At 40.2% G+C, this 13,315-nt stretch overlaps 1 protein-coding gene across 1 annotated transcript; it reads left to right on the top strand.

Moving 5' to 3' along the window:
• Positions 1-1,083: 1,083 nt before the first annotated feature.
• Positions 1,084-12,692, top strand: Usp1 (ubiquitin specific peptidase 1). The gene is made up of 9 exons (XM_057785323.1): positions 1,084-1,652; positions 3,977-4,215; positions 5,693-5,813; positions 6,340-6,444; positions 7,324-7,484; positions 8,614-9,305; positions 9,929-10,099; positions 10,613-10,814; positions 11,624-12,692. Exons 2-9 carry the CDS (start codon positions 4,046-4,048, stop codon positions 12,351-12,353), a joined length of 2,352 nt encoding a protein of 783 aa, XP_057641306.1. The 5' UTR covers positions 1,084-1,652; positions 3,977-4,045; the 3' UTR covers positions 12,354-12,692.
• The last annotated feature ends 623 nt before the right edge of the window (positions 12,693-13,315 follow it).

Genomic DNA, 13,315 nt, shown 5'->3' with positions numbered 1-13,315 from the left:
CACTTCCTGAAGCTGTCTGCCAAAACGCCAACTAAGTCTTTCTAGAGTATCCCATCTAAAACACTCAACTGACACATACAAATCTAACCACTTACAATATTTCAAATCACCAGTTTAATTTCGGTCTCCCGTAGACTGTAAAGCACTCCCTATGTTATCCCTACCACCCTGAAAAAAGCCTGGCAATACAGTGGGCACTAAAAACCAAACCAAGTCAAACAAGCAAAACCCAACTTGAATGAATTTAGTGAGTTCTCATCAACTGCGGCACCGCACCGTGAGATCATCTCACAAAGACACAGCAAGCAAAACCAAATCCTCCAAACAGGCAATTCGGTACCAGCTCGCGCCAGAACCCGCCGAGGCTTGTGCCGCGAGGGACCAGCTTGCAAACTAAAACTCCGCAGCCTTGGGCGGTGCTTGTTTTCATGGACTGGCTTGGGACCCGGCCGCGGCTCCCGCAGCGAACAGGACACCCCGCGGGCGCCGAGCAGCTAACCAGCCGTCAGCCATTTTCCGAGTCTCTAGCAACCCTGCCAGAAAGCGAACGCCAAAGAAGAAAAAAGAAAAGTGGACGGGGTAGGCGGGCCTGCACCGGGGCCTCGCCCCAGGAGCCACACCCTCGGTCGCCGCCTCCCAGGGCTAACAAAACGCACAGCGGAACTCTAACCGCCGGCAGCGAAAGCGCGCACGAGAGCGCCAATGAGCGCGGAGAGAGGCGCTCCGGGCCGCCGCACGCCCAACCAGGCGGGCAGGGCTCGCTCCCTCTACTTTGTTATTGGCCAGCCATTCCGCTCTGCCCGCTGATTGGCTGGTTGTGCGGGCACTTCTGATTGGCTCTCCCTGCCGGGGCGGAGGCAGGAGGCTTTGGAAATTGTTCCTTCTGGATTGGCGCATTTGAGCACCTGAGGCAGGGGCTTGTCCCGGCCACTCCCTGTCCCATCTCCCGACCCGTACGCTCCCTCCCCTTCAACTCGGGAGCCCGAATGTTTAAAAAGAATTAAAAAAAAAAAAAAAAAAAAAAAAAAAAAAAAAAAGAGGGCGTGAGCGAGCTCCTGCGCGCCAGCCCGGCCTCCTGCGCAGCGCGCGCCTCTGCGAGGACCCGCGCGAGCTGCCCGCGCCGCTGCCTGCGCTGTTGAAAGTGCAGAACCCGTTAGGCCCTGGGAGGAACTACCGTTCCAGCTGGTTCCGGAGCCGAGCGCGCCGCTGGCGAGGGGCGGTCGCGCGGCGGCTCGCGGCTTCCGCGTCTCTGCAGCGTGGGGAGGAGAACCGGCACTTTCCGAGGACGCCACCTCCAGCCGCGACGCTGGCGCGGGCGGGGGTTCACTCGCGGGGGTCCTGAGACTGAGGAAAACGCGCCAAGTTCCCGTCGGTGGCCGAGCGGGGACCCTCCGGCTCGGGAGCGCCGCCACCGCTGTGCAGCCCGGAGCCTTCCCGGCCGGGCTGCGCCGGGGATGTAGTGGGGCCGCGGCGGGCAGGACCGAGCGGCGGCCCGGCTCCCGCTCCGCGGACGAATGGTCACTCCCCCGCGGGAGACACTTACCTGCGAGCCCTTTCCCGGGACGGCGGCGGGGCTCACCTGTCGCGCCCGCACTCTGCCCGGCTGGTCTCCCCGGCGGCGGAGCCGCGGACTCGCTCAGGGCCATGACCGGGTAAGGAGGGCCGGGGCTTCGGGGCCCGCGGTTGCGGGGCAGGTGCGGACCGTGGGGAGCCCCCCCCCCAGGCCCGGGCTGCGCTGCGGGGGGTCGGGAGGGAGCCGGCGGGCGCGGCGACCCCGGGGCGGCCACCGGGCAGCTTGTGTCCCTCTGCCCGCGCCTTTCGTAACAGGAGCGCTGGCCCGGAGAAGAGGTGTTTGCGATCGCTGTGTCCCGGGTCGGGGTTTGCGAAATTTTACCGCGCATTTTCTTGACTTACACTTTCCCCAGAAGTGTGAACGGCGCCACGTGTCTTAACCCTGCTCCCAAGATCTTGTCTTTATTGTTTCACACTATTCTTTAAAAAATAGTTGAGTACTGTGCTTTTACATAGATTTGAAAAACAATGGTTCGGGGGTTCCCGGTGTCATTTGGTCAGGAAGGTTTACCGTTAAGTTCATCGTACGAAGCTTGGTTTATAAAGTTCGCGAGAGATGTTTTTGCCCGAAAGCCCCTGCTTAGAAGGGACGGTGAGAGCGTAAGATCGGGCACCTGGGAAAGTGTCACCCTCCCGGCGACCGTCAGTGCTGGTTGTTTTGAGGGGCCGGGAGGGGATGGTCGGCTGAGGTGAGGTCCGCTATTTCAGCTGACTGATCACTTTCTCCGTCTCCCATTGGCTCCCACCCAGCAAGGCACCTTTCTCGAGTCGTTAATGCTTGGGGCTCTCTGACAGTTTAGCGAAGACTGATTTGTTATTATTCATAACGTTAATGTTTTCATTATCAAATGATAGTAGCAGCTTATTGATAATGTTTCATCAGGAATATTAAGGGGCCAGGAGACAAAATTTAAGTTGGAGACAAAATGGGAAAATTCGTCAGCTTAAAGTTCTTCCTGAGATGATTCCCCAAAAATGTTTTCACTGCAGTGTACACTGGAGTTAATGTTTAGGGGTAGGAGTTGAGTGGCTTTTTGTGTACCTCAATTTACTACTCAGGTACCTACATTTGAAACTCGTTTATATTTTAGGAATATTGAGATGAAAAAATACTTTTCTTCTAGATATCCCAAGTGAAAAATAAACTTCTATAAAGTATCACAAATATTGCCATATCCTTTTGTCCTTCCATTTTGAAGTTTTTACCTTGAAACAGGGTAGAAACCTTGTTCAGTGTAGTTTAAATCATAGAGTTTAGAAATAATTGGAGCTGGGTGTGGTGGCTCACAGAACATTCAAAGCAGCACTAGGGAGAGGCCGAGGCAGGTGGATCTCTGAGTTCCAGGCCAGCCTACATGCAGCATTCCAAGACAGCCAGGGCTGTACAGTGAGACCTTGCTCCAAAACAAAATTGGAAAACTAAATTTGTAATTTTTAATGCTCATGACATGGAGCAAGTTTTTCCACCCATGGTTCCAGCTTTGTATGTGTAGCTTCTTTCGGATTTTATAACTAAAGGCCGGACAATGTGCTTTTCTCTGTATGTGAATTACACTTGAAGCTGTGTAGAGACTTCATTGTGTATATCATAAATTGACTATAATGGCCGTGGAAAGAACATTCTTCAGTGTTCAGTACTATTGTGGTTTTTCATTTGTCTCTGGGTTTTTTTTCCTTTACAATTAGAGACGTTTTGTGTAGACCTATTTTTTTTTAAGCTGGTGTGTGTCTGTGTGTGTGTTTGTGTGTGTGTTTGGATGTGCACACAAAGGTCAGAGGGTACCTTTAGAAGTTGGGTTCCTGGGCTCAAGGTCAAGCTGTCAGGCTTATTATTATTAGCAAGTGCCTTTACCCACTTGGTCACCTTACCAGCCCTGGGTTTTTAGTTAATTCTATGACTTTATTGTGCTTTGTGTATGATTTTACTAAATGGGTATTTTGTGATGTGGCCCTTTATATATACACTGAAGTAGTAAGACTTTAGTAGTACATCTTTGAGAAAGTTAGACAGTGTAGCTTCATTTAATCCATCAGTTCTCACCTTGTGGATTGTGACTCCTTGGTGGTCAAATGACTCTTTTACAGGGGTTGCATACCAGAGATCCTGCATATTATATATTTACATTGCGATTTGTAACAGTAGCAAAATTACAGTTAGGAAGTAGCAACACAATTTTATGGTTGGGGGTCACCACAACATGAGGAACTGTATTAAAGGGTTGCAGCATTAGGAAGGTTGAAAAGCACCGATGGAAGCAAGAATCCCTAAGTGTCTACTGTCAGGTGTTAGGTTTTTAAATATGGTGTCCTGGTGTGTACCATTCTTTTAGCTTTCACAGTTGTTAATTTTGTCACCTACACCTGATGACTAACTATATCCTTTTTGTGTGTGTGTGATTAACAGATACAATTGGTGATTACAGCTGCCTTCTAAAAGTTAATTCTCGTCAACTCCTCGCAATTTTAAAAGAAAATGCCTGGTGTCATACCTAGTGAAAGTAATGGGCTTGCAAGAGGGAGTCCCTCAAAGAAAAACAGACTTTCTTTGAAGTTTTTTCAGAAAAAGGAAACTAAAAGAGCTTTAGATTTCACCGATTCTCAAGAAAATGAAGAAAAAGCTTCTGAATATAGAGGATCTGAGATGTATGTATTTTATTTTAAATATATTTCTGTACTTTATTCTGAGTCAATGAAGGAAAACTGAACTTGGGTTGATACTTCTGCACTGACCTGACAGTTGATAGGTTAAATACTCATGAATTTGCATTCAGTGAGACAAGATGTGTACTGGTGATTTCTCCTAGGGTCACACCCACAGCATTAACTCATTAGCATAACAGCTGCCTTTGTGAGTGATTGAGACTAAATTGGGGTACTATCAAGTGAAACTAGAGCCAGGCTGTGGTGGTGCAGGTCTTTAATCCCAGCACTTGGGAGGCAGAGACAGGCGTGTTTCTCTGTGAGTTCAAGGCCAGTCTGCTCTACTGAGGGAGTTCCGGGACTGTCTTTAAAGCTACAAAGAAACCCTGTCTTTAAAAAAAAAAAAAAAAAAAAAAGTGGGGTGGGCGGAGAAACCATCAGTTTATGCAGGGCATTGCATGTACAGACGAGATATTCTTTGGTTTGGTTCAGAAGACTTGACTCCAAAACAACTCAGAAGCAGGAGAGTTGCACATTATATTGAAACTGGATTTTAAAAATGGCTTTTAATGCACATTAATTCTTTAGTCACTAAAAAGATAAGGAGAGAAGGAATGCATACAAAGTATAGATGAGTCCAACATAAAAGTGGGTAAAGCTAATTATTTTTCTAGTCTAAACTCATGTTTTCCCTTTTTTATGGTGAATGAGTGCACAAAAAATGTAATTGATGGTGGCAGTGTAAAGCCCTGAATGGAATCCCTGGTTTCAAATGGCTGTCCTACAGGACTGAACAAGTGTTTGAGTGGCTACATTAGTCTAGCTGCATGATGTTTTTATTGTAATTCATTATAATGTAAAGTTATTTTTAAATTAAAAATAAGGAATAAAAGTGAATATTTCAAATTACTCTATTTGGGGTCTTAGTTCAACAAATGGGTGGTTTGTTGGGTAACAAAATTAGATTTTATCCCGTGTATGTTTTCCCAGTGATTGTTAGGGTTAGTTTTATAGCTCAGTGATCTCCTGGGTTCAATCCCAAGTACCAAAGATGGAAAAAAGGTGACCTATTTAAGTGAGAAGTAGTCTAATTCTCTTCATAGACTTTCTTCTAAACCTTTACGAATAGGACCTAGTGTATAACCTCTTTAAATAGTGTTGCTAATTATTAGCTCATTCCCAGGTTTATATTCATAATTAAATTGATTAAAAATGTCCCAGTAGGTGAAAGAAACCACCATATCAGTTCATTTACTTTTATGGGACTAACATCCTCTTTAGGGAATTATCTGGAGGTTTGTAAAGTGTGACTTAAAGTCTCTACGGGGGTATGCTTATTTTGAGTCTGAAATGTTTCCTCTTGAAAACTGCCATCTGACTGTTCATATCATACCTCATTGTAAAAACCTAAACTTAGCGCAGCAGCCTTCCCACTTTGGGGCTTACTTCTTTACATCATCTCTTCCCTGTATGTTAACAGTGACCAGGTTGTTCCTGCTGCACAGTCCTCACCGATAAACTGTGAGAAGAGAGAGAACTTGTTACCATTTGTGGGACTGAATAATCTCGGCAACACTTGCTATCTAAATAGCATTCTTCAGGTAAAATGATGTAACGTTTAATGTTTCTTGAAAATTTTAGATTACTGAATGGCTTTGTATATACTTTGTTTACCTTTATTTGTAAACAAACCAAATTAGGCTATAATAACACTAACTGCATCTTATTAAACTTCCTGTGGGGTAAGAAAAAACAAAGGGGAGATATTAAAATTGGGAAGATTGCTTAAAAGGAAGTGCCAAACCATCCCCCCCCCTTCTTTGCCTGCTTTATTCCTGGTGCTGTATCCACTTAAAAACTCCTGTTATTTTGTGTACCCTTAAAATTTTTTGTTCGCTTTTTTTTTTGTCCTTATAATCTTAATCTTATTAATGTATCTACCTAGGTTCAGTAAGTGCTACTGAGAGTTAGTAGAACAGTGGGTTAGTATTGATGGGGTAGAGAACAAGTTTTCATAATGGTCTTAACATCTGAGTTTTAGGTAAGACATTAAAAGTGCCCTATAGAAGGCATTAGTGATTTTAGGTGTATTGTTTGCTCAGTACTTAGACAATGTCCCTTTTGTAGGTGTTATACTTTTGTCCTGGTTTTAAATCTGGAGTGAAACACTTATTTAATATTATTTCAAGGAAGAAAGAAGCTCTGAAGGATGACTCTAATCAAAAAGATAAGGTAAAAAAAATTAATTTGTTTTTGTTTTTCTGTTTTGTTTTTTGGGACAAGATTTCTTTGTAGCTTTGGAGCCTGTTCTGGAACTAGCTCTAGTAGACCAGGCTGGCCTTGAACTCACAGAGATCTGCCTGCTTCCTGAGTGCTGGGATTAAAGGCGTGCACCACCACTGCCTGGCCAAAAATTTGAAAAGCAAAATAAGATAAGGGGAAGGACATGCATGGTGGTGCACACCTTTAATCCCAGACACAAGTTGATCTCTGAGGCTGAGGTCAAGCCTGGTTTGTCTCTATTTGATTTCTTGACCAGACAGGGCTACACAGTGACACCCTGTCTCAACAACAAAAAGCAACTCACACAAACTAATGGGAGGAGTTAAATTTATTTGATAAATAAGTAAGAGGTTAATAGGTTAATATTAATGTTAAATAAAAGGTAATAGATTATTAGAGTTCAGAACAATGGTGATAGATTATTTCTGTTGATTTATAAACAAGAATTAAGCTTTTAAGCATTGTATATTATAGTATTTTTTATTCTGATAAAGGACCTTACCAGATTATTCAGTCTTGTGTAGAGGGTTTTTTTTTTTTTTTTGGTTTATTTTTTTATGCATTGTTTACTAGACAAGTGAAGCTCCACCACTGAGCCACATTCCTAGCCTGAAATGCAAATGAATACATTAAAAGAAAACTGATTAGAAAATCACTTTTCCATTTAGAAAGCAACGGGAAAAAACTCTAAAATGAAAAAAGTTGACGTATGTTTAATGGAATTTTTGTTGTACTAAAATTAAAATTAGAAGAGCTACATTATTCAGTTAGACTAAGAAGTAAAGAGGTACGTATTTAATGTTTATAAATTATTTTTTTTCTTGATAGGGAAGCTGCAAAGAAGATCCTTTGGCAAGTTATGAGCTTATATGCAGTTTACAGTCCTTAATAATTTCAGTTGAACAGCTTCAGGCTAGTTTTCTCTTAAATCCAGAGAAATATACAGATGAACTTGCTACACAGCCAAGGCGACTGCTTAACACACTCAGGTATAGCCTCTCTAACACAATTTTATAATTCTTTGTCTGTTTCTGTTTTTAGACAAGAGTGATATATGAATAAATAAGGAATAAATGGCAAGAAAATTGAAGCTCCTAGACTCACAGCCTTTTATATCCCAGAGGCTTTGAAAATTTTTAAAAATAAATTATACTAAGTTAATTAGATTCAAACTTATATTAGTCTATTTATATTCTTTACTCATAGTTCTTTCTGATGTGAATTAATAAATTTTCTATCAAAAGATTGTGTGATTATAGGATACTGCCCCATATGTTGATGATTCATACTTTTATATGTGCTATATTACACTCCTTAAAAAATACGGATATATGTGGTATATGGGCTCCACATCAGATCAGTCTCTGGTGGTAGGTAAAGCCTAGGTATTAATACAATTACTCATTTTTGTGGTACTGAGGATCAAACCCAGGCCTTGTACATGCTTGAGCATACACTCCATCATTGATCAACATCCTATAGACCCATATTGTCATCTGAAAATACCAGAATTCCTAAACACATATGGTCCTAAAAATTTCAGATTAGAAATTAGTCTATATACAAAATGTATTATGCATAAAAAGTGCAGGTTCTAAATACTTATTATATGTGCTTAAAAATTAACACACACACATAATCCATAACATTAAGAAAATTTCATAATGAGACCTGACGTAAAAACCTCTTTAGTTTTTGAATAGATGTAGGCCCAGGACATTTATTTACCTTTGTTATGAGGCATTATAAAATGGTGTCCAAGAGCTGATTCTGGACCCTCACTTTGTATCTCTTATGACCCTTTTAGGCAAGTTATTTAGCCTCGTGGCATCTGTCAGTAGTTACTTAATGGCAGCTACTGTGCAGGACACAACAGCATTTCTAATAAAACCTCATATGGTATAGCACTGTCAGCATTAGTTATTCATAATATTTAGAAGAGGGTCACAGTATGGTGATAATAAAATACAGTAAAATTGGTTTTTACTTTCAACTGTAAATTTAGGTAAGAGGTTTCAAATTAGTAGAATACTTTTGGATATTTAAAACAGTTGATGGAAAAATTTTATGTTACTATACAAAACTAGAATTAGCTAAAATGAACACTTCTATTGATAGGGAGCTCAACCCTATGTATGAAGGTTATCTACAGCATGATGCACAGGAAGTGCTCCAGTGTATTCTGGGAAACATTCAAGAAACATGCCAACTCCTGAAAAAAGATGAAGTGAAAAGTTTGCCTGCATTATCTACAAAGGTAGAAGAAAAATCTCATCAGAAAGAGGAACTAAGAGGAGTTAACAGCATGGAGATTGACACTATGAGGAATCTGGAGGATTTTAAAGAAAAACTCCCAAAAGGAAACTGGAAAAGGAGATGTGACAGTGAGTCTGGTAACATAAAGAAGAAAGTTAAGTTGTCCAAGGAGTCCCAGTCACTGGAAGAGAACCAGAGACAAACTAGGTCAAAAAGAAAAGCTGCTGGCGACACCTTAGAGGCTTCTCCTAACATCGTCCCCACGTGTGTTTCTGAAAGTGAGAGTGTGAGACCTTCCCAAAAGAAATCAAAAGTTAAAATAAATTGGCTAAAGTCTACAACTAAGCAGCCTAGCATTCTTTCTAAGTTCTGTAGTCTGGGGAAAATAACAACAAACCAGCGATCCAAAGGACAATCTAAAGAAAATGAGTCTGATCTTGAAGAGGACCCAGGGAAACACGAAGGTGATTCTACAGCTAATGGTGGTACACTCGACTCCCCAGGAAGCAGTGGTACACCTGTGGCCGCTAGTGATGTGAAGCCCATAAACAAAGGTCAGTGTAGTTACTAAAAATGACAAGTTGAGATATTAGTAACTATAGAAATATACAGTAGTTAAGATTTTGTTTTCAGAAGGTAACTTAACCATTGGATGTCAACTGTAGTGTTTAAAGTGTTATACTTGAATGTATGAACATGTATTATGTAATGCTCTTGTATTAATGTTAGGGTAATTTTGCTCGATGGTTTCTAAAGTAGGGAAGTTCAGTACATTTTTAATGGAAAAGCGGTGGGTTTTCCCCCCTTTTATTTACAGAATATGACATAAACTCATAAGGGACACAATTCAGTGAATCTTAGTTGAGATTTTGTTTATACATATACACATCTTAGGGAAAATCTGTAGTTAATGTGACTATACCCAATTTTTTTTCTTTCTCTGGGGCAATTGTATAAAGACATGTTTTTGGGAGGCAAGTTGAAGATTCAGCTGACTTTATTCTAAGGATAGTAATTTCTATTTAAAATGTTTTTGGTAGTGACTACATTTTAATAAATAAGGCACTGCTTAACTAGATGTGAAAAGGGTCTTGTGTTCATGATATACTTTATTTCAGTGGGAAATTGATGAATTGGACTATACTTTATAGACTTAATTTTCCTGTTTTCGTTTTAGGTGCAGAACAAATTGGTTTTGAACTCGTAGAGAAATTATTTCAAGGTCAGCTAGTATTAAGGACTCGCTGTTTGGAATGTGAAAGCTTAACAGAAAGAAGAGAAGATTTCCAGGATATTAGTGTCCCGGTACAAGAAGATGAGCTTTCTAAAGTTGAGGAGAGCTCTGAAAGTAAGCAAATGGGAGCCTGTGTGCACCATGGTATAGTCAGTTTTTTCCAGAATAGTTGTAGTATCCTTGGTGTATAATATATAGCTTTCCTGTTATCTTGCACCATTTATTAATTATATTTATGGAATTGTAGCAAAAATGAAATACTTTAACATTGGAGACCCTAATATTTGGTAACTGGAGTTGTTTTAAAATTAAATATTTGAGCCACTGTTGTGTTCAGTGTAAACCATGAAAAGTATAGACTGTCCTGAGGAGTCAAGAGGCCGGCCGGAGATACTGGCAGTTGACTTAGACTTAGCAGGGACTGGGCTGACCTGGCTTTTTTTATTTTTTTGGCTAATAATATTTAGAAGACATGTATGTGTACTTTCAGGATAACTGAAAGCAAATGAAATCTTTTTAGATGTTGGGGATGGGTTATTTGAAACTGAATGGTTATATTGCACATGGAACCTTGTTTAATTTTTGAATGTCTAAAAGATACTATGAGTGAACAATTCTGTTTTATAGTTTCTCCAGAGCCAAAAACAGAAATGAAGACCTTGAGATGGGCAATTTCACAATTTGCTTCAGTGGAAAGAATTGTAGGGGAAGACAAATATTTCTGTGAAAATTGCCATCATTATACGGAAGCAGAGCGAAGTCTGTTATTTGATAAAATGCCTGAAGTTATCACTATCCATCTGAAGTGCTTTGCTGCTAGTGGCTTGGAGTGAGTATTGTGAATGAATTGAGGGTCTGTCAGAAACAACTCTCTTCTCCGCAGGCGGGCCGTTGGGGCATGCATCCTACATAACTGTGCTCTTGGGGGCTGGTGGTACAGCTCAGATAGTGTGCTTGTCTAGCAAAGGTGAGCTCTCAGATTTGGTCTCTAGCACCAAAAGAAAAATAAAAAACTAGTACAATTCTCAAATATATTTTTTCTTATTCATTATGTACGTGCTAGTTGCAGTATTCTGCTTTAGTAGAACTGACTGAAATGGAGAAATCTTTAATACTTCTTTCCTTCCCCTTCTTTGAGACAGGGTTTCACTGTTAACAGCCATAGCTGGCCTCAAAATACAACTGTCCCCCTGTCTCAGAGGCTGCAGCTAGAATTAGAGTTGTGAGCTACCAGACTCATGCATACTTTTTGGGAATATAACAAAACAAAATTCTTTTCAGTTTTAAGGAAAGTTGGAAATTGAACTCTATAACTTTGGAGAAATTTTATAGTTGGGAATTTGTAAGTTATTAAAAATAGATATAAAAATGGATGTTTTGGGTAATCTGTCTTTTCTGACATGCTGTTGCACACTCCATGGTCTTTCACCTGCCTCGGCTTCCCAAATGCCAGGATTAAAGGTGTGCATTATTATACCTAGGTTCTATTTTAATATTTTTGTGTATATGCTTTTTCAAAATTGAGGTCTTTGTCTTTGCTCATAACTAAACATTAAGGGCTTAATACTTGGTTTCACATTGTGTGTAAAATTTTACATTTAAAATGGAATTACAGGAAACCTTTTTTTCCTTCCAAAGGTTTGATTGTTATGGTGGTGGACTTTCCAAGATCAACACTCCTTTATTGACACCTCTTAAACTGTCCCTAGAAGAATGGAGCACAAAGCCGACTAATGACAGCTATGGATTATTTGCTGTTGTGATGCACAGTGGCATTACCATTAGTAGTGGGCACTATACTGCTTCTGTTAAAGTCACTGACCTTAACAGTCTGGAACTAGATAAAGGGAATTTTGTGGTTGACCAGATGTGTGAGATACGTAATCCAGAGCCACTGAATGAGGAAGCAAGGGGGATGGCTGAAAATTACGATGATGAAGTATCAATTAGAGTTGGTGGAAATGCCCAGCCAAGTAAAGTTTTGAACAAAAAAAATGTAGAAGCTGTTGGACTTCTTGGAGGACAAAAGAGCAAAGCAGATTATGAGCTGTACAACAGAGCGACTAATCCTGATAAGGCTGCTGGGACAGCATTTGCTGAAAACAGAAATTCTGAAACTAACGATACTAATGGGACCCATGAATCTGACAGGAACAAGGAATCCAGTGACCAAACAGGCATGAGCACGAGTGGATTGGAGAACAAAATTTCATATGTAGTGCAAAGCTTAAAGGAGTACGAGGGGAAGTGGTTGCTTTTTGATGATTCTGAAGTAAAAGTTACAGAAGAAAAGGACTTTTTAAATTCTCTTTCCCCGTCTACATCTCCTACATCTACTCCTTACTTGCTATTTTATAAGAAATTATAGTGAGTATATTTTCCTTGTGTATATATTAAACAGACCTGGACAAACATTGGTAAAGTTGATTACACCTAAGAGTCTTTAGTTTATCTTTTGAAGCTATTGGATATTATTGGTCTCTCTAGGCTTTTATATAAATAGTGAGATTTTTAAATACTGAAAACCATGTTAATTTTTAGAATCATTTTCCTTAGTAGAGACTAGTGATGTATAAGCTTCTGGGAACAAACTTGTATAGGTACTAAATAATCCAAAATAGAAGTTTGAAAGCAGTTAACACTTTTGGATTTACACAATCTTTTGTGTTTGCTTTTTAAAATAAAGTGCTTGTATTTGTATTCTTCATATTTTGGGGTAATTATCTACTTGATGTTTATAGGTCTGGCTTTTTCACCTGAGAAACAGAATCTCATTCAGTATATTTAGTTTTATAGTAGTCATGGAGCTAAATCTTTGGGCTGTATCAGAGGCACGAAGTCTAGAATGTGTATATTCACAATGATGTATATTTTGTGCCTTCAATAACTTTGGAAAGTGTCTCAGAAAAGCTGGCAGTCCCTCTATCTTCATAAGAATTTTATATGTATTTATGAAGATGACTCTAGTTAATCTTTTGGGCATGACTAATTTGTATCTCTTCATATTCATTCTGCACGATCTGTATATAGACCTAGAGGTATATGACCTTTAACTTTTTTAAAAACTGGGAGGTCAATAAAATTTAAGCTGTTTAACCATGTATATAAATGTGTGGTTTTTAAGTGCATATTTTTATCAAAGTGGAGTTCTTAAAAACAAATGTGTACATACAAGAGAGAATAATCATGCATTCAATACTCAATTTCTGGCAGTGGAGAGCAGAGGTGAAAAGCATTTTCAGAGAGAAACTACTTAAGTCCATCCAAGTTGTCTTAGTTTTAAGACTCTATGTTCGGCACACATAGAAGGTTGACAAAAGTTTTAAGTCA

Source organism: Chionomys nivalis, chromosome 11 (assembly GCF_950005125.1).
Source record: "Chionomys nivalis chromosome 11, mChiNiv1.1, whole genome shotgun sequence".
NCBI lineage: Eukaryota > Metazoa > Chordata > Mammalia > Rodentia > Cricetidae > Chionomys > Chionomys nivalis.
The sequence above is the reverse complement of the archived record's forward strand: the minus strand, read 5'-3'. Positions and strand labels throughout refer to the sequence as shown.